At 39.3% G+C, this 26,000-nt stretch overlaps 1 protein-coding gene across 1 annotated transcript; it reads right to left on the minus strand.

The window, feature by feature from the left end:
- Positions 1-2,804: 2,804 nt before the first annotated feature.
- On the minus strand, positions 2,805-25,791 carry grb7 (growth factor receptor bound protein 7). The gene is made up of 15 exons (XM_044179020.1): positions 25,555-25,791; positions 21,016-21,190; positions 19,284-19,410; positions 14,187-14,343; positions 13,965-14,086; positions 12,746-12,820; positions 11,806-11,943; positions 11,483-11,593; positions 10,400-10,498; positions 10,139-10,222; positions 9,894-10,010; positions 6,406-6,463; positions 6,198-6,285; positions 4,696-4,789; positions 2,805-4,599 (listed from the first exon to the last, which is right to left on the minus strand). The coding sequence occupies exons 2-15, from the start codon at positions 21,183-21,185 to the stop codon at positions 4,453-4,455; spliced, it is 1,587 nt and encodes a 528-aa protein (XP_044034955.1). The 5' UTR covers positions 21,186-21,190; positions 25,555-25,791; the 3' UTR covers positions 2,805-4,452.
- Positions 25,792-26,000: the final 209 nt, after the last annotated feature.

The following is a 26,000-nucleotide window of genomic DNA, read 5'->3' on the forward strand; positions in this document are numbered from 1 at the left end:
GCTTAATTAAAACACCAAACTGTTAGCTAGAAACACAAACAACAAACACGTGGATGTAATATAACAACATGTCTTAAAACGTCCATTAACAAACACTAGAGCACTAAACTTACCGTTAGCAGTTAGCTCCTGCTTGCTAGCTGGGTTAGCTTGCTAGCTGGGTTAGCTTGGTTAGCTTGCTCATCCTCGCGCTCCCGTCCTGACGATGACGACCGCCGCAGAAACAACTAAACAATCACATTTCCCGAGTTTGGAAACATTTGGTTCCAATTTTCTTCTTTCTGTCATCTTTCGACCGCCATTTTAAAGTTTAAAAACTGCGGCATTTTAGGCGAAACGGTCGTTCCCGCCCGCCCCCAAAAAACACCTTAAACTCTGCGCACCTGCCGCGTGGTCGTGATCGCTGTGGGAGCGCTCGATTTGCGTGACTTTATGTGCGAGCCGGGCGGTGATTCAAACAAGCGATAACTCGAGGTTTTTGTTCCAATTAAGAGGTTACAAGTCGGCTGTGGGATTGTTATAAAACCTACTGGCATAATGTAGAAACAGGATTTAACAATATAATATTGTACAAATATAATAAAATGCAAAAAAAAATAAATAAATCTTAAAAATAATTATTTTGGGTTTTTTTTTTGAAGCCACATGTATGTATTTCTAAAATAAAACTATTCAGGTAAATATCTTTTTTATATCCTTTTATTTTATTTTATTTTTACACATGTAAGATGTCCACATTCTTAAGAAAAACTCTTACGAATGGCTTTTTTTTTTAAGACATTTCATCATATAAATGAAGAATTTGTCAAAAATAATGTACAATTTTCCAATAAACTGAAGTTTGGAGCCACAGAGTAAAATATTGGCATTCACTTGTATTTTCTGAAAATGTTACCTCCCTGCATTGTGGTTTAAAGTTTGTTTCAAAGCTTTCTCCATACAGTCAGGTATGTCAGTCTGGTGGAGAACACTAAATACATTTTTAATTTATATATTTTTATGGCTAAAGAGAGTCTATTGTCTAAAACTTGTGCAATATGCAGTATGTGTAATAACAGAGTGTAAACCTTTCACGTCATTAAACCCCCCATAAATATTTTAGGTCCAGGTGAGATCACACCTTTTGCATCCTCCAGCCTTCCACCATTGCAAAGATTAATAATGACTTGAAGATAAATGATACTGCAGTAAAAGTATGTAAGTTTAATCAGGAAAATGTACTTAAAGTATAAAAGTAAAAGTACTTGGTGCAGTGAAACGTCCCTGTGGCTGCTGTACTGTTATATATTCTATCATCAGGTTATTATTCCTCGTGCATTAATGTAAAGCAGGATGTTGCTGCTGCAGCTGGTGGAGCCGGAGCTCATGTTGAACAATAATTAAAAATACATTTAAATAATTTAAATAATGAAAATGAAAAGCAGCAAATCTTCGCATTTGGAGAAGATAAACGATTATCAAAATAGTTGCCAATTAATTTTAATAGTCAATCGACTAATCAACTAATAATTTCAGCTGCACTTGTAAAAGTTCATGTTTTGTGTGCTAAAATCTTAATTTGTAAAGTAACTCAGATCATTTATATTTTTATATTTAGCAGAGTAGAAGCAGCATGTGGCATCAGAAGAAAATACTCAAGTAGGCCTGAAGTACAAGTACCTCAAATTTGTACTTAAGTAGTACTTGAGTAAATGTACAGTCCACCACTGATAATGAAGTGGAATCTACAAAATGACGTCCCCACACTACTTTAAACTCTAAATATTTGACTCTTCCAGTTAAAAACTGGAGCTCACCTCCTGAAAAAAAAAATCCTCTAAAAGATGAAAAAATATAATAACTCTGCTTTTTTAAACTGTTGAATTTCTGACTTTGAACAGAGGAGGTTCGTACGTGGCTCGCTCTCCGCACTGAGAAATTAAATCAGTGATCACATCATCCCACATTCACGAGTTCTCTTTGAAGCCTTCCTGACCCATCTCGCCTCGGTCTCTCTTTTCTCTTTTTTAAATTTACCTGGCCATCTAGGCCAAAAATTAGTTGTCATGGCAACCCCTCCAGTGCTGCAGCGGAGAGGAAGGGTTACCCGAGCACACTGGTATTTAACGACACACACACACACACACACACACACACACACACAACACAGAGAGTAGGTCAGTGGAGAAATCGGCTCTTCAGCCTCTGAAGCCACAGTGCACAGCGCTCGGAGCCATCCAGCAGAGGATCTGTGCAGACTGCCAGGACTCCACAATAACCTCCCGGCTGCCTTTTATGTTGCTCCACCAATGGGTTTTTGTCAGGACTCCGTCCAGGATTTATTTTTGTCTAGTTTTGGGCCGATAACGGTTTTAATAATCATCTACTTTAAATCAGGCAGAGCAGCACGTTCTTTTCTTAACTCGGCCCCTGAGATCACATCTACTTCTAATAATGTCATCATTTACGCAAGTAATGTGCCTAAGTGCAGTTTTAGGGTACTTCAGTATTATTTCACTACATTTTAGAGGGAAATATTTTACTTTTTGCTGCACTACATTTATCTGACAGCACAGGTGGAAGAAGTATTTAGGTCCTTCACTTAAGTGATCAATACAACGAAATAAAAATACTCTATTACAAGTTCAAGTCCTGCATTCAAAATCCTACTTCAGTAAAAGTACTCATAATGGACTATCTTCAAATTGCTCTTTATTTAAGTAAAGGATCTGAATACTTCTTCCACCACTGCTTTTACTTCAATATTTCTTGTCTTGGTTAACTGCATACAGGTAGACAACATTTTAAATGCAAGAAAGTCTACGTTTAATATGAAATTATTTATTCAACATATTTAAAAACAGGTCTGAAAAGGGCACAAAACTTTCAAATTATATAAAACTAACAAACCCTATTTGATTTTAAAACAATGTGGGTAAACTTCGGACTTAACGAATGAGACTGTTTGTATATATGCCGACATTTTAGCAACGGATCTTCGTGATAAAATGCAAACAGTAAGTGCAAATATTCAAAGTAAAAGAAAATGTGTTTACACAACCACCAATAACAAAAAGGTCAGAAACGCTTTATTTTACAGGTGTGTGATTTCCCAATAACTTTACCTGGAAATAACTATGTAATTTGGTATTAATTAAAGGAAAAATAGGAATATTCCTGAAAGAACCGCCCCATCTAAACCCAAGTAAATGTTTATTCATTTATAATTGCAGACTTTATTCTAAATGTTGAGTTGTATGTTTGTCTATATAGACTTCAGCTGACCTACTGTTCTCTGACTAAAAGTCTCTATTTTGCCTGTAATTAGTTTGAAATCACCAGAAATCACTTCAGAGGAAATTATTAGGAAATCTTTCAGAAATTACTGACCTGTAAAATAAAGTCTTAACTTCAGGTCCGCTTTTTCCAGAGCTTTAACCACATCTCAAGGGCTTCCTCGGCAGTTTGCTCAGTGTCGTGATAAAAACATTTTTTTCTGTCAAGAATTAATTCTCACACTCAACACCTACAGCAAGTTTTAGATATTTGGTTGTTTAAACATCACAAGACAATGCAGTTCCTTCACTGTCACTGTGCAAATATAGCGATGAAAGAGTTCTTACGGTTAAAGCATTTAAAGTTTGTTCTAATTAACATTGTTTTTAAGGCACAAATAAGAAGTTAATGTACAAAACATCAAACTGTCAGAAGTGTGAGAATTTACATGCTACATGATTGCAACCTGGGGTATTTTCATGATTATAATATCACAATTGTCTTCAATATCAATATCAAAATGCATGTGTTCATTTCTTACATTACACAGCTGAAAAACCACTGAATTCCTCCTTTGAGCTTTGACTCAGAGCGCCCTCTGGTGGCCACAATCGATCAGTTCGTCAGTGAAATCTGGTGAAGCCACAATCAAACATGACCTCCTGCTGCCCTCATCACAGTGCACATCCTCCGCCTCTCGTCATGGCTGTATGGATGCGAATCAAAGTGCACATTAACAGTGCTCTTTCCTCAAAAGCGCTAAAAGTCTGTCCAACATGGCTAATTAAGCCATCGCCACGGGGACGGCAGCTCGTTAATTAAAAATAAAAAACCAACCACTGTCTGGAGCTGCACATGTAGTCGAAATAATTAAAAATACTAAAGAGAGGAGGGGCGGACAATATGCTTCAAGTCTGGCTCACACTTCCCACGGGTCCACCACGTCTTACAATCCTGATAACATTATCACACAGACTACACACCTTTGCACTGCTCTGGCAGAATCAAGTCGTGTAATCGCTCTTTATCAACTGTGCTTCGTAGATATCAATACAATGTGATGACTAAGACTGGGGTCCACACTTTAGACTTGAATTAAAAGGTCTGGATGACTGATCCTGGGCCAAGAAGACGGGCTACGTTAAAAAGGATCGTGGACCAACAGGGCAGAGGTCACACAGGCTAAGTGTAAAGGATTCAGAGTGCTACACAGACGCAGGGGTGTTTGAGGCAGACAGGAAGGATGCCCTTGTTGATTTGGTGGAACTCCACCAGCTGCAAGAGGTCGATGAAGAGAGTCAGGCCGTCGTCCATGGTAAAGTACTTCCTGCCTCCCTCTTCGCACTGCAGAGACGAGGACAGTCACAGTTAGGATGCACAATAAAGACGTGTTTTGTTCCTGAAAGAATGAGGTTCTTTGAGAGACTGAAGGGAACTCACAGGGATTACCAGGTAATGTTTGGTCTTCAGCTTGTAACACAGCGAGAGGACAAAGCACTGGGCATGCTGCTGGCTCTCACGAATGAGGAACATCCTACACACACACACACACACACACACACACACACACACACACACACACACACACACAGAGAGAGAGAAGCAATTCAGGTATTATTTTCTAAAGATACATTTTCACTGGTCAGCGTATATATTGTTAAATCGTGAACTCAACTTGAGTTTTTGGAGCTCATTAAGGAATTTGAAAAGCCGCAGATGTATCGCACGCTCACGCTCCTACACACGATAACACACTGTGTGACGTGGGTCTATTACAATCTTGTCTTGCCTGTGTCAGTCAGTTCAATATCAGTTTTGAAGCGTCAGATTGAGCAATTAACGTCTGGGTGAATCATGGCACACAAAAAAAAAAAAAAACTGGCATCAACTTTTTTGACGTTTTTTGTTTTGTTTTCCTTTTTTGAATTACTTAAAAAAATGTTGCTTACAATATCGCATCAGCCTGTGTATTCTGTGTCATTTTATGCTGTATTTTGATTGGTTCAAAGAGTCCAAATGTGTCAAACAGACAGAGGAGGTTGTATAGTAGCTGGAATGTGCCGGTCCTCCATTGTTTACAAAACTCTCAGTCAGCACTGTCTGCAGCACATGTAGCAGAGCGCATCACAGCTGAGCAGGCGGTGGTGCGGACCGAGTCAAGTGGTGCCTTCACGGTAAGTTATTATAAATATTTAACATAAATATTAAAGAATATTTAACTTAAATATTTTGTCATATCGGTGCAAAATCCACATAGTAAAGGTCTATTTTCATTCCCCCTCTAAAATGGTATTGTAGCAAAAATCTCTAATTGTGTTTATGGCAAATAAACTACAGCTAAGGTATGTTTAGGGTTAGCCAATTAAAACACTTTGTTAAGATAGGGCTGGGGAAAGATCAAGATCTGTTGATAAAAGCAGGACGTTAGGGAGTACATTACCCACAATGCAACTCGGCCGTGACAGTTCGGTCGGAGATTCAGGTGTGTTACGCTAGAAGCGGCAAATGTAGCCTGAGGAGCTACACAGGTCTGGTAAGCTCACTTCTTTCTAACTCCACACCCCCAAATGTTTTTTTATGTTCAAACTTGTAGTCTTCAGCCCCAACTGATGCAGACTTTATCCACCTTTAACTCACATATGCAGTAGTACTCCCCAACACCTGGAAACAGACTTTTATCCCCTATAATTGCAGGTCTGTGACAAGAGGCAAACACTGGTCTCCTGCATGAAAATGAAAGTCGAATGTGCAACACGCCCATCCGCCACACTCTTATTTTCCGCCTCAGTACAGAAAGACCACACTACTTCCTGTATTGACACAGAAAATTGGCACTGGACATAAATCCTGAGGTGCAGAATCTTCCAATATGGATGTAATTCCTCGGGATACTGGGCTGCTGTACAGTGTAAAAGGGCCTTTACAGTTGTTCCTCCACTCACCCGTCGACCAGGCCCTGCTTTTCTATCAGCCTCTGTGCTTCCTTTCTGGACACACCACCATGAAACCACGGCTGGGACTTGTGGATGGCTACAAACAAAACACATAAAGGCAGGAAGCATAAGGAAGTGAGCAAGCACACAGTGTGATTTTATTTCAGATATACAGAAGCCCTGGATCTGGACCCTGTCTCCTCTCATGTGGACTCACAGGAAGGTCTCGCGCCAGAGTTCAAGTTGGGCAGACTGCACCTCAGGGCTTCTCTCCTCTGCATCAGTGAGGAGAAGAGAACCAAAAACAACAGAAAAAGGTCACAAATTGCTGCAAATTACATGCTTTTACATCACTTTCCCTCCTTATAATAATAATTGTGGTTTATTACAACATGGATCAAATTTTTGTAGGTTTTACCATTATTTGTATATAACGGTAATAATAACATTGTACTAAAATGTGGTTGAATCTGGATTTTTGATGCAGATATCAATATTAATATTTAAAAATTAAAAAAACAATGGCAGCATGTCGACGATATACATTTTTATATACAAGTATTTTTGATAAGGAACCTCTAAATGTGGTTATTGTGACCAAGATATGTGCTGAGTGGGACGTTTTACAGTTGAAAAATAAACTAACAGTAAATTTAGACAGTAATGATATATATATATATATATATATATATATATATACAGGGAGTGCAGAATTATTAGGCAAATGAGTATTTTGACCACATCATCCTCGTTATGCATGTTGTCTTACTCCAAGCTGTATAGGCTGGAAAGCCTACTACCAATTAAGCATATTAGGTGATGTGCATCTCTGTAATGAGAAGGGGTGTGGTCTAATGACATCAACACCCTATATCAGGTGTGCATAATTATTAGGCAACTTCCTTTCCTTTGGCAAAATGGGTCAAAAGAAGGACTTGACAGGCTCAGAAAAGTCAAAAATAGTGAGATATATTGCAGAGGGATGCAGCAGTCTTAAAATAGCCAAGCTTCTGAAGCGTGATCATCGAACAATCAAGCGTTTCATTCAAAATAGTCAACAGGGTCGCAAGAAGCATGTGGAAAAACCAAGGCGCAAAATAACTGCCCGTGAACTGAGAAAAGTCAAGCGTGCAGCTGCCAAGATGCCACTTGCCACCAGTTTGGCCATATTTCAGAGCTGCAACATCACTGGAGTGCCCAGAAGCACAAGGTGTGCAATACTCAGAGACATGGCCAAGGTAAGAAAGGCAGAAAGTCGACCACCACTGAACAAGACACACAAGCTGAAACGTCAAGACTGGGCCAAGAAATATCTCAAGACTGATTTTTCTAAGGTTTTATGGACTGATGAAATGAGAGTGAGTCTTGATGGGCCAGATGGATGGGCCCGTGGCTGGATTGGTAAAGGGCAGAGAGCTCCAGTCTGACTCAGACGCCAGCAAGGTGGAGGTGGAGTACTGGTTTGGGCTGGTATCATCAAAGATGAGCTTGTGGGGCCTTTTCGGGTTGAGGATGGAGTCAAGCTCAACTCCCAGTCCTACTGCCAGTTTCTGGAAGACACCTTCTTCAAGCAGTGGTACAGGAAGAAGTCTGCATCCTTCAAGAAAAACATGATTTTCATGCAGGACAATGCTCCATCACACGCGTCCCAAGTACTCCACAGCGTGGCTGGCAAGAAAGGGTATAAAAAGAAGAAAATCTAATGATATGGCCTCCTTGTTCACCTGATCTGAACCCCATTGAGAACCTGTGGTCCATCATCAAATGTGCGATTTACAAGGAGGGAAAACAGTACACCTCTCTGAACAGTGTCTGGGAGGCTGTGGTTGCTGCTGCACGCAATGTTGATGGTGAACAGATCAAAACACTGACAGAATCCATGGATGGCAGGCTTTTGAGTGTCCTTGCAAAGAAAGGTGGCTATATTGGTCACTGATTTGTTTTTGTTTGGTTTTTGAATGTCAGAAATGTATATTTGTGAATGTTGAGATGTTATATTGGTTTCACTGGTAAAAATAAATAATTGAAATGGGTATAAATTTGTTTTTTGTTAAGTTGCCTAATAATTATGCACAGTAATAGTCACCTGCACACACAGATATCCCCCTAAAATAGCTAAAACTAAAAACTACTTCCAAAAATATTCAGCTTTGATATTAATAAGTTTTTTGTGTTCATTGAGAACATGGTTGTTGTTCAATAATAAAATTAATCCTCAAGAATACAACTTGCCTAATAATTCTGCACTCCCTGTATATATACACACACACACATCTGGTAGAGGACCCGAGCTTGAAGGATGAGACAACCCGCGGAGGGTGAAGAACGAAGTTTTTTAATATATATATTGTATATATTATGTAAATATAATAACTCATGTATATTAAGTTGAGATAAGAAAATTCAAATATATAAAACTGAAGCTTTTAAAATCCTTTAAAAAAAATCTAAACACATAAAATAAATGAAGTAGTGTGTGGTGAGGGCCAGCCTGTATTATGAACATTAAATCAATTTCTTTTTAATACATAGGCTGTCACCACTTCATCCTGTGTCTTAATGTATTCATTTATCCTTAATTTATCCATACTTTTTTGGCATTTTCTTGTCACTCTCCAGCCAGCATATACATTGATATATCTGTGATAAGCTAAAATCGACCAATAATATCGGCCCGGCCGATTTGTAAACAAAGTTCCAGGTTAGACAAACTTAAGTGGAAGAGAAAAACGAAGGTTTTCCTGTGCCATGAGGGATTATTACTGACATTTAACATTTGGTTTACCGCCAAATAAAGTGGATTAGATTAGCTCTGCAACTAATGATTGTTTTCATTATCGACTAATCTGCCAATTATTTTCTCGATTAAAAGATTAATCATATAAAACTAACAGAAAACCAAAAGACATTCAGTTTATAATTTAGGACAAGGGAAACATTAGTGAAGCCTGAACAATCAAGTGTTTGACAACAATTAACTGATTATCAAAATAGTTGCTGATTACTTTTTCTGTCAATCAATTACTATCGACCAATTGTTTCAGCTCTAGTTTAGATCATCTGGATATACTGTCTGATCATCTGACTGCTTGTGTTTCTTGCCCCTCTTAATATAACTGACAGAAATGATGGCCAAAACGACGAAATAAGACACAAGTTGTAATAACAGGGTTCAAACACATTTTGCCCAATGGATTTCCATGACTTTAAACCAATTTTCATGACCGAACATTCAGCGACTTTGCGTGGTCTTTACAAAACCACAGCATACAGTATATCCAGCGTAGCCGGCAACATAGCATGGAAGTGTTACTGTGGCACTACTACACCTGTGATCATCATACCTGAGCGATGGGTTTGTCTGCTCTAGCATGTTATGTTTAAAACTGATATTCATCGAACCGTGTTGAAATATTTCTGAAAATATTTGACATTACTTTCCCAAAACCTTTCAGGATTTCACGTTTTTTTCCAAGACTTTGCAACAACATTCCATGACTTTTCCAGGTTTTTCATGCCCGTACGAACCGTGTAATAAACAGGATCCACCAGCCCCGACCCTCATCTAACAGACCTCTGCGAGCTGCATGATTACTTCCTCTATCACTCTTTATCGCTCACCCTCTTTTCTCCCTACCAGCTCTGCAGCCATGCCTGACTCTCCTCCCTCCATCTCCTTCCCCCTCATCCATCCCTCGTCCTCACCCTCCAGGCTTGTCCCTCCTCCCGCTCTGCCCTCTGGGCCTCCGTTGGGTTCTGGATGACCCGTCCGCCGGCCTTCCCTGAGAAGTCCATGGCCACCAGGCTCGCCTCCGACTTTGACTGCACACACACACACACACACACACACACACACAGTTAAACAAACAGCATGTATAACAGCATAAATGTGAGGTGACACCACAAAATGATTTCTACATTGCATCATGTGCCATGTCTGATGATCTCACTTTGCCATCTGTGAGTTTGGTTCCTTCCAGGTTTCGTGGTGCCGACTTGGATAATTGGTAGTTACACTGAAGCTGCTTCCCATACTGACAACACACACACACACAAAATAAATTATTCATTGATTTTACCGTCTATACTTGGACGATATTCTGTTTACAGAATTTTAAATGACGCAAACAGCTCCCAAATACTGATTAGTAATAGTTAGCAAAATGGTTTTACAGTGTGTTAGAAAGAAAGAAGAGGATTATTTTATTAACCTTGAACAATCTGAAAGCGGAGGTCCAACACGTTCGTGTCTGTTCGTTCTCAGCACACAGGATCTTCAGGTCCTGAGCACGGACGGGATTTCTGGAAGGCTGTGCAAATACAAAATGCAAAGTGACAAGGTGACCATAGCTTGTCTTTGAGTTGCAGTTGTAACGTCAGCATTAATATTAAATGGTTAGTTCATCTCAACGTCGAATTTTCGAACAGTTAACTCAAAATTAAAGGATAAGCTGATATTCTATATTCTTATTGTCAACAAATCCCATGAAAAGACGAAAACCAACAATGTGGCCGTCCGTCTCTTAATAATTCCTGGTGAAGGTGTGAATCTTTAAAAAAACAGCTCACAAATATATACTTTCATTTTTTATTTATTTTTTTTACGGCCCAGTAATTTCCTAAAACAGCTGATCACTGTAGTTTTTGCAGCTTTAACATCGGTCACAATTTTTTGAAGGTGCATGGTGAAGTGTCTACACTAGGTTTATAGATTTTATGGCCAACAATGAATATTTTTCAGCAAAAAAAAAAAAAGACAAAAACACACATTCTCCAGTTTTATGTGAAGGAATCATGCCGTCTTTTTGTCTATGTTCGATAACTCTTACTTGCATACAAAACATTGCATCTCACTTTTTACCTTTGCTTATCCTGTTGTGACTATAAACAAGTATCAGGTGTTGAGTGTGAATGATTTTCTGAGTCCAGAGGAACTTTCCAGACAGATTTTCTATTGTAACTATTGTGACTATACAACAAATTACTGGTGTGTATGTATGATATTACTGTATGTTCCCCCCAAGTTATAGAAAGTCTGAGTTCCTCAATCACTGTCAGTGGTGCAGAAGCTGGAGTCACCTCGAAAGTATTAAAGCTCACGGTGAACAGTATTGACTCAATAATCCACAATCACAAGAATGACATGAATGCTTAATGGGGGATTTCACACACACACACACACACACACACACACACACACACTTCTCTAACTATTCCCAACACAATGTTCTGTCTGGTTTGAGGACATTTTTCTGCCTCGTCCCGCGTCGGTGAAGCCTGGAGGAAGTTTATACCTTGAAACAGAAGGTGAAGTCTGCAGGTGCGCCGTACAGTTTACGGCTGTTCACCACAGTGTACACGTTCAAATCTTCCAGATCAGCCACATACTGCAGGTGCCGAGGCTCCTGGTCCCCCAAAACACACACACACACACACACAAAAAGATTTGTCAAATACATGTTTAAAGAACACAGTGTGAAAAAGTTTCATTTATCCATTTCAAGTCTTGCTGGTCTCTTGTCTGGTTCTGTTTTATAATGTAGATGCTGTGAAGTTCTTTGAGACTGTAACTGAGACCAAAAGCTGTACGTAAGTAAGTTTGACTTGACCTGCTGACCTTGGAGGAGCCTTTGGTGGAGCAGTAGAGTCCAGAGCGACGGAGGAAAAAGTAGACCTTCTTCCAGGCCTTACGACTGGGTTCTTTTACCTGCAGGAAACCCTGGATCTCTGGACAGGTCCCGGACTTCAGCAGGTTCTGAGGAACACACAGGGCTCGTTATTTTAGCTCGTTTAATTAAAATTTTAAACTTGCTTAAAATTTAAAACTTGTATATGGACTGTGGGAAATAATCAGCAGCTCATTTGCATTTTGTCCTAATTTTTCTCTTCATTTTCTGAGTTGTGATCATCACAAGAGGACCTTGTTTGTTGTAAGTTACACTTAAACCGAATTTTTCAGCTAATTTTGTATGTGTGGGGACATAAAATTGGCATAAAAAACTGTTTCAACAGTTTATCAGAAAATGTATTGCTAATAATTTTGGTTATTGTTTCATTTATCAAAACAGAAATGCCAAACATTTTCTGTTCCCAGCTTATTAAATGTGAGTATGTGCTACTTTTCTCTGTTTTTTATCTTTGTGAAGCGAATATCTTTGGGTTTTGGATTGTTGGTCGGACAAAACGAGACATTAACGGACGTCACATTTGGCTCTGGGAACTTGTGATGAGCATTTTTCACACTTGTCTTATAGATTAAACGATTCATCAAAAAATAATGTTCCAGGTAGGATTCAGTGAGAATCAGATAAAACTGAATACATACTCTGCTGTTATTATACATGTTACTGTTATCTTGACTTCAGTTTATCAAAACCTTCATATTTAAGTGAAAATATAAATGGGAATCTACAGAACACCTTTGCATTTTCGCCCTTCGTGTCGGTCGGTTACTTTGAATAAATATAATCAGAGAACCCAGGCTTACTGATGACTTCCTGTGTTGCTCGTATGTTCATGAATCAGTGTGATTGAGCTCCTGATTTCAGCCGGTTTACCTGAATGAGCTCTGATGATGTCATCCCCTTGCTGACATCAGCGCTGTCGGAGATCATGCACTCTGGGAAGAAGAGCTGAGAGAGGAAGGAGAAGGTTGTCATTAAAATCCTCTGAAGAAAAAAACGCTCATTTACAAGACAAAGAAGCTGCTGCAGTCTGCGCTGCTTTCACTTCATCCTCCAGCTGATGAGGATTCAGCTTTGGACCATAATTATCTTGAATATGCAGATGAAGTACACCTTGCAGAAATCACGCTCCTTTGTTTACGATGTATTAGAGGCAACATAATAACTTGATTGTTCAGACAAAGCCTTCAGTAAATAATCCGTCATGCAAAGTTAGCCACGTGTGCACAAAACCAGGCTATTAAATGTCCAAAATAGTTTGTAAAAAGGCCCACTGCAACTTTGTGATGTCTTAAAATGTCTTGTAATCACCAACAGTCCAGTTTACAATAATATAAAACAGGGAAAAGCAACAAATCCTTTTATTTAAGAGGCTGGAAAAAGAGATTGTTTCAGATTTTTTAGGCTTTTTTTGCGTGAAAAATGATTGAAACGGTTGATCGATTATTCAATTTATTTTTTTGCAGCTCTGCAGTAATTTGTACACTCACACCCATTTTTATGTGCAAACAAAGACACCAGCAGCATCTCTGTCTCCCTCTGAGTACATTTTAAAGTCGGACACCGATGATTACTCGATAAAATGACGAAAATAATCGTTAGTTGAAGACCTAAATGACTTTTTGTAACCTGTTTGCACGAGGCAATTGTATGCCTTGCACATGGTGGAAGTGGAAGAATAATTTTACGAGTATAATGTAGAAAATCCATGATCAAATTCACTTTTGTGCCTTCTGGAGGCAGTGTGGGCTGTACTTTACAGAGACACCAGTGGGAGGCTCACCAAAAAACAGTCTTCAATGTGAACTGTCACCTTTGTTTAACAGCCCAGGCGACAGACCTGATCTGATGTAATGAAATACCTGAGGCATTAAGTAAACGTGTCTGCACTAGCACGCAAGCTGCCAATCATTCATGACGTCAGGCCTTGTCAACGTCTACTGTACCAACACGTTCAATAAAAAGCAGGAAAATCCTCCCTTTTCCTGCTTGAGGTGTTCTGTTATGTAAAAAGTTGCTTGTCTTCTCATGTTATTTGCAGAGTTTGTATTGTTAAAGGTTGATGAGCTTTAACACACTGCAGGCTGCGTACCATTGGTTTCCTGAAGAACTCGTACTTGGCGTAGTTTTTGCAGAAAATGAGCCTCGTGTCACCTTTAAGAGACCAGGTCGCCTGAACCTCCAGCACAACCTCGTGGTCCTCCAGACATCTCTCTGAGGAGACAGCAGAACATGTGTGTGAAATTTCAGCGTTTTATAAGCCATTTTATACTATTTAGGTTACATTTCTGTTCATTTTAAAGCACAGTCTTACCCAGGCCCAGGGTGGGATGGAGCTCAAGGAGAGCCCAGTTTTCCTGATCGCTGCAGTGAGCCGTCTGGACCAACATGTGACACACCTCTCTGGCTGTAGCTCCTGGAGAAACCCACACCGACCTGCTGTGGCTGTCCTCTCCATACACCTTTATCAACTGATGGAGGTACGACAGTAGTAGAAGAAATATTCAGATCCTTTACTCAAGTAAAAGTAGCAATACCACAATGTAAAAATAAAAAGTGCAAAGTACAAGCCCTGCATTTAAATGTCATAACCCCTAAGATTTTCATGAAATTAAAAACCCATTTGTGACACAATTTATGGTCTTTATGGTATTTTTTATTATAAGCTATTCCCACACGGGATTCAAGTTGCCTTCACTTGCACAAGGTTTTCACAGGAAACAATGCAGCATGTAATCCAGCCACTCTTTACAACATATTAAGTTACAGCCAATGCAAACCCAACATTTCTTACTGCTGCTGCTTCACATTAAAAACAAACTGCAAAAGACTGGGTGGCTTTTATTGTGAAGAAGCCAAAGGAAACGCAATGTATTTGTCACTGACTGCGATTGTTCATCAAAAATGCATCTAATAAATCAAGACATCTGTCTTCTTCAGCATTTTTCTGACAGCGCATCAGTTTTAAATATTGCAGGGAGTAATGGAACAAGATGGAGCAGCCACAGTGAGCTGTTAGATGAAGAGATGTAGGTGACACACCTCCAACTCCTCAGCAAGGTAAACTACTTCACTGTGCCCTGCTGGTGTGTGGAAAACTACTCGCACTGTGCGCAGCATGAAATCAGATCGCAGTTGCTCATGAGTCGATGAAAAAAGGCAGATTATTGAGTGACTATTAACTGATACAGCGGCTACTCTTAAGGATTACAACTCTGGGTAAAAAGTACAGCAAAGTTTACTTGAATTGGCCTAAAAAAAGTTGGACAAAATCGGTTTAATAACTGAATACACAACATACTCAAACTCATACTTCAAAAACTATTTCTGGCTTTGCATCAACAATGCCAAAACTAGTTGCACGCAAGACAAGAAACCAAAATGTGAAGCCAAGAATATGTCAACTGTGCTGCAAAGGCAGACACAGTCATTCTGTATTTAACAGGCCTTGACACCGTCTGTGTCTTAACTTTCTGTCTTGAGGTGAACTGAAATTAGTGTGTTTACATCCCAGGTTTCATATCTTATTCTGCAAGAAATCTTTAAAATACAGAGCACATCTACTCCTATCTTTCTACTTCTCCTATCTGTTTTAGGAAAAGATCAGATTGGAGAAGCAGCCGTGCGTGTGGACCGCCTGTGTCCCTGATGCTGCCGAGGTGAACTGGGTGCAGGTTATTCAAGGGTCAGGATGTTTCTCAGAGCGTGCTGCTGTCTGACACAGCGTCTGGATCCAGCAGAATGCTCCAAACCAAAAGAAAACAAACCTGCCCGACCAGAAACCTGCGGCTGTCAATCAGCAAGTCCTGACTGGTTGGGCGAGTGTCGGCTTCAGTCAGGACAAATAACGGCTAAGTATCAACCAGGGAGGCTTAGGTGGGAGGAACATTCTTTCAGTGGAAACCACGCAGTTCAATATCCGGTCCAGGGGAGGTGGAGGAAAATATGTTTCTCTGTACTCGGGACAAATTCAGTTTCTGTTGCGTGACAACAGTGGAGATAGCAGAGAGCAGATATTCAAAAACATTCAATACTAGCGTTTCATTCTGTGCATGCAGTCTGAAATGCAGAGGTGCTGATTTTATGGCGTAAACTGTATTTAATCTGCTAGTTCACAATTTTCGATTCTTTTCAACGGCTCTTTGGTATGAACGAAAGGCACCGAGTCGTACTTGGTGAGTTCTTTTTATCATTGTGCCCAAATTTCACTGCCTGCCCTAAATCCATTCCCCTTTACGTGAACAGTGTGATGTTACCACTTTAGTCACCAACTGTCTGCGACTCACATAGTGGGTCCACTTGATTACTATCCCGGCGTACGCCGGTGTCGCATCAGGTGGGCGGAGATAAAAAGATTTCTAATACTAAGTGTTGCATGAATTGCATTCAAGACAAGGCAACTTTATTTACATAACACATTTCATACAGAGGGTGAATTCAAAGTAGTAAATTCACTGACAAAGCGGAGGGATATGGCGTCACCTTGGGTAATGTTTACAGTGCAGATCATTGACTTTCGGTCTGGCAATACGAGAAATTTAGTCCATGTCCACACATGTGAAATGAAATTATATTGGTGGGATGTCTGAGTCTGAGTAACCCCCAACCATAAAACAAAAGAAAGAAAAAAGAACGATAAGCTGTTCTTTTGAACGGCTCTGGGAAAGGAACGGCCGTAACTCCCATCGCTAGCTGCTAAAACAGCCTCCACTCTTCTGGCTTCAGGCTTTCCACCAGATGCTGGAACCTGGCCGCAGGGATTTCACTGTTTAATCAATTAGTCGACTGACAGAAAATTTATTGGAAACTATTTTGATAACTGATTACTCATTTGTGTCATTTTTCAAGCAAAAAAAATCAAACATTTGTTTCTCAAATTCTCAGAATTCTTTGCTTTTCGTTGTCTATATGATGATAAACTGAATCTCTTTGGGTCTTGGACTCTTGGTCGAATAAAACAGGCTATTGAAATAGATCACCTCGGCCTGTGGGACATTTTAAACATTTTTTAAGCATTTTTCACCATTTCCTGACATCTTATAGACAACACGATTAATCGATAAAGAAAATAATTGTTTGTTGCAGCTTGTTTGGTCACTTTCAATCACATCTGATCAAATCACACCCACACAGTCCTGACAAAGCAGAGTTTGTGAGAGTTAAATGTTTTTTTTTTATTTTTTTACTTTGATTGTTTCTTATTTAGTCATTAATATTTAATGTTATAGAGAAATACTACTTACTTTAATACTATCAGTGAAGTTTCCAGGGGCTTAAAGATTTCCCTTCTTTGGAACTAAGGAGCCCAAAGCATGAAAACAGCCTAAAGTATAGAAAAGTATAGAAAAGTATGTGGACATACGATTGGCCATGCATTATAAGAACACAGTCATTTTAAAGCTAACTACAGTGTGTGTAGGATTTGACAAATATTTCAGACTTTAGCAACTCCTAGTGGTAAAAACGCACCGTGGCTGAAAGCAATACAGCCATTTATCCCAGGGTGCGTGACAGGGTTGTCCACATACTTTTGGCCATATAGGCTGTTACACTGTATAGCTTAAGTTTTAATTTCATAAAACAAACAAAGCAGCCACTAGAAACATGACCAAAGACATTGCTAAGAAAAAAACTGATTCGCGGTTTGAGAAATACTGAAAACCACTAACACAAACCAGCAAAATTAAAACAAACCGCCCAAAAACAATCAGCTGTAGGACTACACAAAGGGCCTGTTCGTTTCCATCGCTGCGTATGAAACGCCCGGGGCGAGTGTGGCACGGCGACATGTTGCTGTAATTACAGACACGTTTATTCTGCCAGTGTTTGTGAGTCAAAATAAGGCAGCGCAGTCATGGCAACACAGCTTTCCCGTCAGTCACAATCATAACCAACCTTTACCTGCCCTGTTGGCAAACAAGTTAAGACACATTTAAAGGATCCACTTGGTGACGCCACCTGTCAGACCGTGCAGATCAGACAGGTGTGATGGGATTAACACAGCTGATGTGATTTGTACAAACAAAGGACAAGGCTGGTGTTATTCTATATTTTTCTTACTGTCAATAAATTCCATGAAAAGACGAGAACCAACAACGTGTTAGTCCGTCTACCGAAGACGTAAATCTTTATAAACAGCTCACAAATATAAAGTTTCATTCTTTTTAAAGACTTAAATTTCCTACGAACAGCTGCTCACTGTAGTTTTTTTTTAAATGTTACTCAAAGAGGAGGAAATACTGCATTTGCTAGGGACTATTTTCAGCGGCGGATGAATACACATTAATACACAGACAATACTTAATTTGTCTGGTTTCGGTCTTTCACTTGGATTTGTTGACAGTAAGAAAATACAGAATATTGCCAGATTTATCCTTTACATATATACACTAATATAATACATTTTATTTGTATAGCACTTTCCTTAACAAGGTTACAAAGTGCTACAAGTACAGAAATAAAACAGCAGATAAACAACAATATAATACAATATAATCTCAATAAGCTACACTTAACTCAACAGTACATGCACCACTGCTTATTACTTATATTATTACATTGTATTATTATACTGTATTATCATCATCAACCGGTAAACCCACTTGGTACTTCAAACTTATTTTATCTTATACTGGTACTTAATTTATTTTCTGACCTGTTTTTATAGTGTTTTATAGTGTATTGGATTATATTTTTTGCCCGTACTTTCTCCTGTGTGCACTGTAAAATTGAAAAATGGCAAGAGTGAGAAGATCAAATCCAGCAATGTATTAAATATTCATAAATGCTTTCCTATAAAGAAAAGTTTTAAGAAGGGATTTAAAAGACGCTAATGATGTAGCCTGTCTGATCTCAGTAGGCAGAGTGTTCCACCGTCTCGGGGCTCGAACAGCAAAGACCCGGTCACCTTTGGTCACAAGCCTGGATCTAGGAACAACCAGCAGAGCTGCATCCGCTGATCTCAGAGATCGCCCAGGCACATAGGGAGTCAATAAGTCCTTTATATAATGCGGACCCAAATTTTAATCTAAAATGAGGCTTGATTTCTGAGCTCTGACCATTTTATTTAATCTTTCACGGGTACTGAAGCAGGCAAATCAAGCGGGTAATACACTGACACCTGTTCAGGGCCTCCAAATCACTCTAATTAATAATTTGTTAAATGGTCTGTAATGTGAAAATTTAACTAAAATGGTCAAATGAAAGGGATCACAATGGCGGTGACCTTTGACTTGACACTGACAGGAAGTAAGGTCAGTTAGGTTTACAGAAGAAACAAAGTATTCAAACCAAAGAACAAAAAACATAGTAAGCAGACACCCAGAGTCTGCAGTCTGTATATTTATCGAACCATTTCAGATGCTACAGACCTCTAAAAAGCAGCTGCTTACTAACAAGGCTTTGAACTTACATGTTTGTCACTTGACTGTGGTGGAAGTGAACTAATGAGCACTGGAGACTTCGAGGGGCTGCACAGCTCTGGAAAGGGGTTGGGTATGGATGGGACAGAGGAAGAGAACGACTCTACGTCTTTCTCCCTGGAAGAAGTTATTGAAACAAACACAAAAAGTACACAACAAGGTCAGAACCGGGCCAAAATCATTTAAGAAGAAACTGACAAATTATCTTATCATACAATCAGTTTGCAATTACATGCCATTTAAGCATAAGGTGATATTCTGGTGATATTTTATATTTTTCCCACGAAAAGACCCAAACCAACACTGAATGTATCTACTAACAGGTATCGTGTGTGTATCACAGCCTGATGTATCTTCTTCCTCTGTGCCGCAGAGCTCCATTGTTGTCCATAAACTATTAAAACACATCAGCGAGTCACACTGTTGCGCTGGGTGACGTGTTCCTTCATCACCATGAACACACACACTGTAGTTTATTCTGCCTCAGTCCCACACACACCGTCCTGCTGCCCCAAACACTCACTACAGCACCACATGTGGATTCATCCGCCGCTGGAAATAGTCCCCAACAAATGCACCATTTCCTCCTGTTTGAGTAATGTTTGACAAAAACTACAATGAGCAGCTGTTTTAGGAAATTACTGAGCCTTTTTAAACATGAAACTTTATATTTGTGAGCCGTTTTTAAAGCTTTCACAACAACTAAAAATCGCACATTTGAAATATGGTCTTGTATATGGTTGTTATGGCTAACATGTTAGCAAAATATTGCCTATTTACACATTCAGCATGAATTTAGAGTTGTGTTTCTGGTGACCTAGCGAACGTAAGTCCAGTATTCTCTCTCTTGTAGCTCTGTGTTTGGTCTCCACCAGCTCCTGAGGGAAACATCTGGCTCTTTAGCTGCTAAATGCTCCGCTATGTTCACTGACATTGCACATAGTCATGTGATCCACTGTTCATATAAAAATATAGATTATTGCAGCTTTAAAGATTTATGTCTTCAGTGGGAACCAATGGGCTTGGAGCTGAGAGCCACAGACAGGAAGTCAGGAAGTATTGAGAGACGAACACATTGTTGGTTTTGGTCTTTTCAAGGGATTTTTAAACAATAAGAAAAATATAGCATATTATATTATTTTAAGTAAAGTTGGTACATTACATTATTTCTATCCTTGGTGTTTATTTTATTTTTATTCTATTGGAGTTTTTATGTATGACTTTATTGTTTCATTGCTTAAAATTTAAGTCTTACAAAATAATTTTTCTTTTTCTTGGTTGTTTGTTTGTGTTGCGTAATTTTACTACGTAAAGCACTTTGGGCTACATGTTTGTATGAAAGGTGCTGTATAAATAAAGCTGAGTTGAGCTGTCTTCAGGGCAAAAGAAACAAAAAAGGCACCACATCTAAGTAAAGAAACAAGGAAATGAAACAAAACCACAACTCCACCCAGTGTCTCTAACAGCAGAACACACACTCCCAGCCCGCTCTACAATCACACTTTTATTACTTGTGTCTTTAAGGCGGGGAGTATCTGGCATAACAGTTCTCTTAATCGAAACTAGTCACTTCTTTAAACATCAGATGACTTACGGCCGGAAGTTGAGTCTGTATCATCCACCTCCTTAAGAAATCTGTTGACTCGTCCATTATGAGTGAGTGAGTGAGTGAGTAATGCCGTCTGTGTTTATGTGGCACGTTCCTGTGCTCGTTGGTCATACCTGTTTGAGGTGATGAGGATGGGGTGGGACCGGCGTATGGACGGAGAATCGGCTACCAGAGGAGCCAGAGTCAGAGTGGAGCTCCCCAACGACGTCTCTGCTGTTCCTGCCTTCTCCTTCCTCTCCGAGCCCTCGAATACTTCTGTCCAGGGACCTGCCACCTCCATCATGTTACCTGAGGGGAAGGAGGAGGGAGTCGTAGTTCAGATTCTTAGCCTCCTACCACCAGGCAGCTCTTGTGCTGAGGTTCATCGTTACAGCTGACGTGTCCCTGTTGTAATGAGCAATCCATCAGCTCTCTAGTGAAATCCACATGCAAAATATTCACCTTTATTTCTACAGAGGAGACTCACTGAGAGCTGAGTGCACTCTTCAGCAGAAGGAGTGCCCTGATCACAGAGATATATAAATAATAAGTTTTCAACCGAGAGTTTAAGTCGATAATAACAAGGGGAAATATATCAAATAAAACCAGTCGCATTCAGCTGGTGGTTATGTGTCAATGATTCAAGCGAACTGTGAGAAACTCCATTTATAGGGTACAAAGAAGCTAAAAGCTGATTTCCCTGAGGTGGTCTTAAGTTTTAAGCTTATTTTGACGATTATCGGGATAATATCGTTATTTCGGCCAGGACAATCGTGACATGAAACTTTCATCTCGAAGCCAAGTCCCTACTGCCGCCCAAAAGATAACACTGAAGTATCACCCAGACGCACTGTATATATTTTTTCTATGATCTATGATCTTTGGTATTTTCAATGCAATTTCACCAGATATTAAACACAATGAATTAGAAATCTTTTTTTTTTTTTTTTTTTTTTTAAATGTTCGCTGCTTTCTTATGAATCCTTTTTTCATTATAAGACTTGTCATGTCATGTTGAAACAGCCCTCTTCCTACACGGCAGTTGGTGCATTTCCCAATGATCGACGCTTTGGTTCAGATGTCAAATGTCCACACTCAAATTAAGGCCTGCAACATCTCACCAGTAAATAAACCGAATGTGTTTGTTTGACATCTGACAAATCCAACTTAAGCCTCCTGGTTTTATAGACAGAAGGATAAAGGCTGACAAAAAAAAAAAAAAATTAAAATAAGATCATTTTCTTGGTCAAGAACACCAGATATACAATCCTTTGTTCTGCTGCAGTCTGTTGCCACATGGTGCAAAGAAAGCAGGAACTCGCGTGCACAGAGACGACAGACTGCACGATCAGGCTTTCATCATTCAGTGCTTTTGGAAATGCTTTGAGGCAGAGGAGTGTTTGAGTTGGAGGCGATATTCTTTATATTCAGACGACACGCACACAGCAGCAGGTGTTGTTATGAAGTGTGTGTGTGTGTGTGTGTGTGTGTGTGGAAATTCAGGTTTGTATTTTTCTGTGGCTCTGCGCCACGAAAATCTATTTTGAGTAATGAAAGTATGACTAAACCGTGTTGTTGTTGTTCTCGTAGCATTGCATGTTGATGCGTTAATGTGTCGTAGTTGTTATTTAATCACGAAAGTAAATGCAGTTATCACGAACAGCCTGCGCCGACACAAACAGCGGCTTCAGATAATCAGCTGCAGACCGAAAACTAAAGTCTGACCCTGAAAGTGATGTTAGATTCAAATATAAGCTGTCTCACGTGCACACAGAAGAGCGTTACATCTGCAGGAAGCTGAATGAATGTTAAGTTTTCTTTTACATAAATAAATAAATAAATAAAACACTAAGTGCTGGTCTCCCAGACAAGTATTAAGTTCAGTGAAGTTTGAGAGTTTGAAACTGAAACTAGGGATTATTTCACTATCGATTAATCTGTCAGTTTTGTTTCTTATTATCTGCTTAGCCAATCATTTCTTTACAAAAATAAATAAAAAGACCACAGCCTTGAGTAATGTCCTCGGACATTTTATCAGACTAATAGTACAAAATCTACATTTGTTCCATTAAAAGAAATAAACCAAATATTCAGACCTGGTTTCCCAGACAAGTATTAAGCTTAGTTTTAAGACAACGGACTGTTTTCCCATCAATATCTCCATTGGTGCTGCAAGAAATGATTACTTTATTATCGATTAGTCCATCAGTTTTGTTTCTGATTAACTGCTTAGCCAATAAATTGTCGAAGAAGAGTCTACAGCCATGCAAGCAGCTCTGCGAGGCTCAGCGGTGCTTTGAGCTAAATGCTAACATCAGCATGCTAACATGCTCACAATGCTAACATGCTAACAATGCTAACATGCTCACAATGCTAACATGCTAACAATGCTAACATGCTCACAATGCTAACATGCCGATGTTTAGCAGGGATAATGTTAACCATGCTCACCAACTTAGTTTAGCATGTTAGCGTGCTAACACTTGCTAATTAGCACTAAACACAAAGTGCAGCTGGAACAATCGATTGACAGAAAATTTAAATGGCAACTATTTTCATAATAAATTTATCATTTAAGCACTTTTTTTAAAATAGCAAAATACCAAAAATTCACAGACTCCAGCTTTGCAACTTTGACTATTTTCTACTTTGGTGTTTTATAGCAGCACAGTCAACTGAATATCAGAAAAAAACAAGAGATTTAAAGATCTCATCTCGGGCTTTAGGAAAGAGTGACAGGCATTTTTCACTATTTTCACAGGGAACGTCATTAGTTATGCAGGTATTTGATCATTAACCAACGTATTGGACGAATAAAAACTGTGACCTGATGATGGCGCTAGATTAAAAGTCGGAGGATCAACAAAGTAATTACAAATCCTCCTGAGGGGGATGAGTTTCTGTATCAAACTTCAAAGAAATCCAGCTGTGGAGATAGAAAACCTCATGGTGGCGCTGTAAGAAAAGTCAGCAGGTTTGTTGTCTCAATACTGCAGCACTGAGGAGAAACAGTGTTTGGATCAGGCGACACACACAGCAGCGGATGGATAACACAAAAACCCCGCATGCAGTAGTTAGTGGTTTAAAATCTCTCTCCAGCGCACGTGGATCCAATTTAAAAGTGTGTTTAAAGGAGAAAGGAGCTGCCATGACACGAACATCAGTGCAGCCGAGTACAAAAAGCAGCTTAATCCAACCTACAACCTGTTTCATCGAGTGAAAAGCCGACGAGACAGTAAAATAAAAATTAAGGGCTGCAACTAATTTTATTATCGATTCATCTGAGGGTTGTGTTTTTGATTAACCATCTCATTAATGACTCTAATGTGTCAGAAAATAGTGAAATATTACACACAAGTTCAAGTTTTGTTTGACCAACAGTCCAAAAACACAAACATATTCAGTTTACAATAAAATAAAAACACAGAAAAAGCAACAAACCCTTTTATTTTAGAGGCTGGGACAAGAGAAAGTTCGGCATCGTTTCGCTATTTGGGCCTAAAAATGACTAAAACGATTGGTTGATTATCAAAATTGTTGCCGATTAGTTTTCTGTTGATCAATCGATCGACTTGCAGTTCAGCTCTGCGGACATTTGTACACTCGCACCCACGTTCGTGTGCAAACAAAAGACACAAGCAGGACCTCTGTCTCCCTCTGAGCACATCTGAAAAATGAAACTGAAAAAGGACTTAAACTATTAATCAGAATTACTGCCAATATATTCTCAGTTGATCGACTAATCAATTAACTGTAACCATATGTTCTACCAGTATGATGTACAGTGATTAGCACTGATTTATGGTGGGAATAATAAAAAAAAGTTACAGAGATATTCAGTTTACTGTCACATAAGACAAAGAAAAGCAGCAAATCCTCACAACGTAGCAGCTGGTATGAGTGAATATTTGACACTTTTGTTTGATTAAATGATTAATAAATTATCAAAATTGTTGACAATACATTTTCTCTTGACTAATCGATTGCCTGAATACAACTAAAACAAAGAGCTATAGTTATCTGACTTTTGTTTAAGCTATAACAGACACTACAGAGTGAAGTAGGCCAGTGATAAGAGTCCCCCTGCAGTGTTTGGGGCACCTGAGACATTATATTACATGTGCTGGGGAAAGAAACACTTGTTATCAGACTACCAACACCTCGCTGAGTGACTGACACAGACCCTGTGTGCTGTTTGCCCTCTGAAATAACAGTGTGAAGGAATACAATTTCACAAGTCCACCTTAAACCCTTAAAGCTTATGTTAAGAAATGTTATATTACTGTTATTCTTCTAGCACATTTTGTCTATATTGTTTTGTATATATATCTATAAACATTATCTATGTATATCTATAAACATTATCTATGTATATCTATAAACAAAAGGCGGTACAAAATAACTCCTGGTAGTTCTAAAAGCCTTAAATCTAAGTTAACACAGGTGTACGCGCAGCGCCAAACCTCATACTTAAACTGAAGGAAATTACTCCCCTGTCCTCACCTAAGGCTCACTCGCCTAAAACACACTTTTATTAAATTTACACTAAGAGTATAACAAATTCGGCTAACTTCGGCTAACTTAATCTCTTTATATGAACTATATATTCGCGGTTAAAACCAGCCTGCACCTGTTTGGACTACTAGTTAGCTTCTCCGGGACACAAAAAATACCTGTAAACTTTGTCTTGTCAGTCGGCAGGTTTCAGCTGTCAGCCATCGTGCTAATCCCAAATGCAGTGCTAAACTTTGTGTGTTTTTTCCTCTTGTGTGTGGCACACACAAAAAAAAAACCCCGTGCCAATGCAAGGTGCCCACAACATTATCTGAGGAGAGCGGGGAGGGAGGGAGGAGTCTGGCCGTCAGGTTTGCACGGTGAGCCCGCCCCTCCCTCACCGGGGCAGCTGCAGCCGTTTGCAGGTTTAAAAAGGGCAATGGGTTCATTTTATTTTTTTTATTTTATTTTTTTAATTGAGCCATAAATTACAACCACAGAAAATGGTTTTGATTACGAGGAGTAGAATAATTAGATATTGTTATTTACAGCGGTGGAAGAAACACTCAGATATTTAAGTAAAAGTAGAAATACCACACTGTAAACAAGCCCTGCATTCAAAATC

This window comes from Siniperca chuatsi, linkage group LG20 (assembly GCF_020085105.1).
Source record: "Siniperca chuatsi isolate FFG_IHB_CAS linkage group LG20, ASM2008510v1, whole genome shotgun sequence".
In the NCBI taxonomy this organism is placed as follows: Eukaryota; Metazoa; Chordata; class Actinopteri; order Centrarchiformes; family Sinipercidae; genus Siniperca; species Siniperca chuatsi.

Excerpts from the sequence above, each read along its gene's own strand:
- grb7 (XM_044179020.1), bottom strand. The coding sequence starts at position 21,185 with ATGATGGAGGTGGCAGGTCCCTGGACAGAAGTATTCGAGGGCTCGGAG. Across the intron at positions 10,011-10,138 it reads CCAAACTCACAGATGGCAAA|TCAAAGTCGGAGGCGAGCCT; the intron begins GTGAGATCATCA and ends GTGTGTGTGCAG. Across the intron at positions 6,286-6,405 it reads CTCTGGCGCGAGACCTTCCT|CCATCCACAAGTCCCAGCCG; the intron begins GTGAGTCCACAT and ends TTTTGTTTGTAG.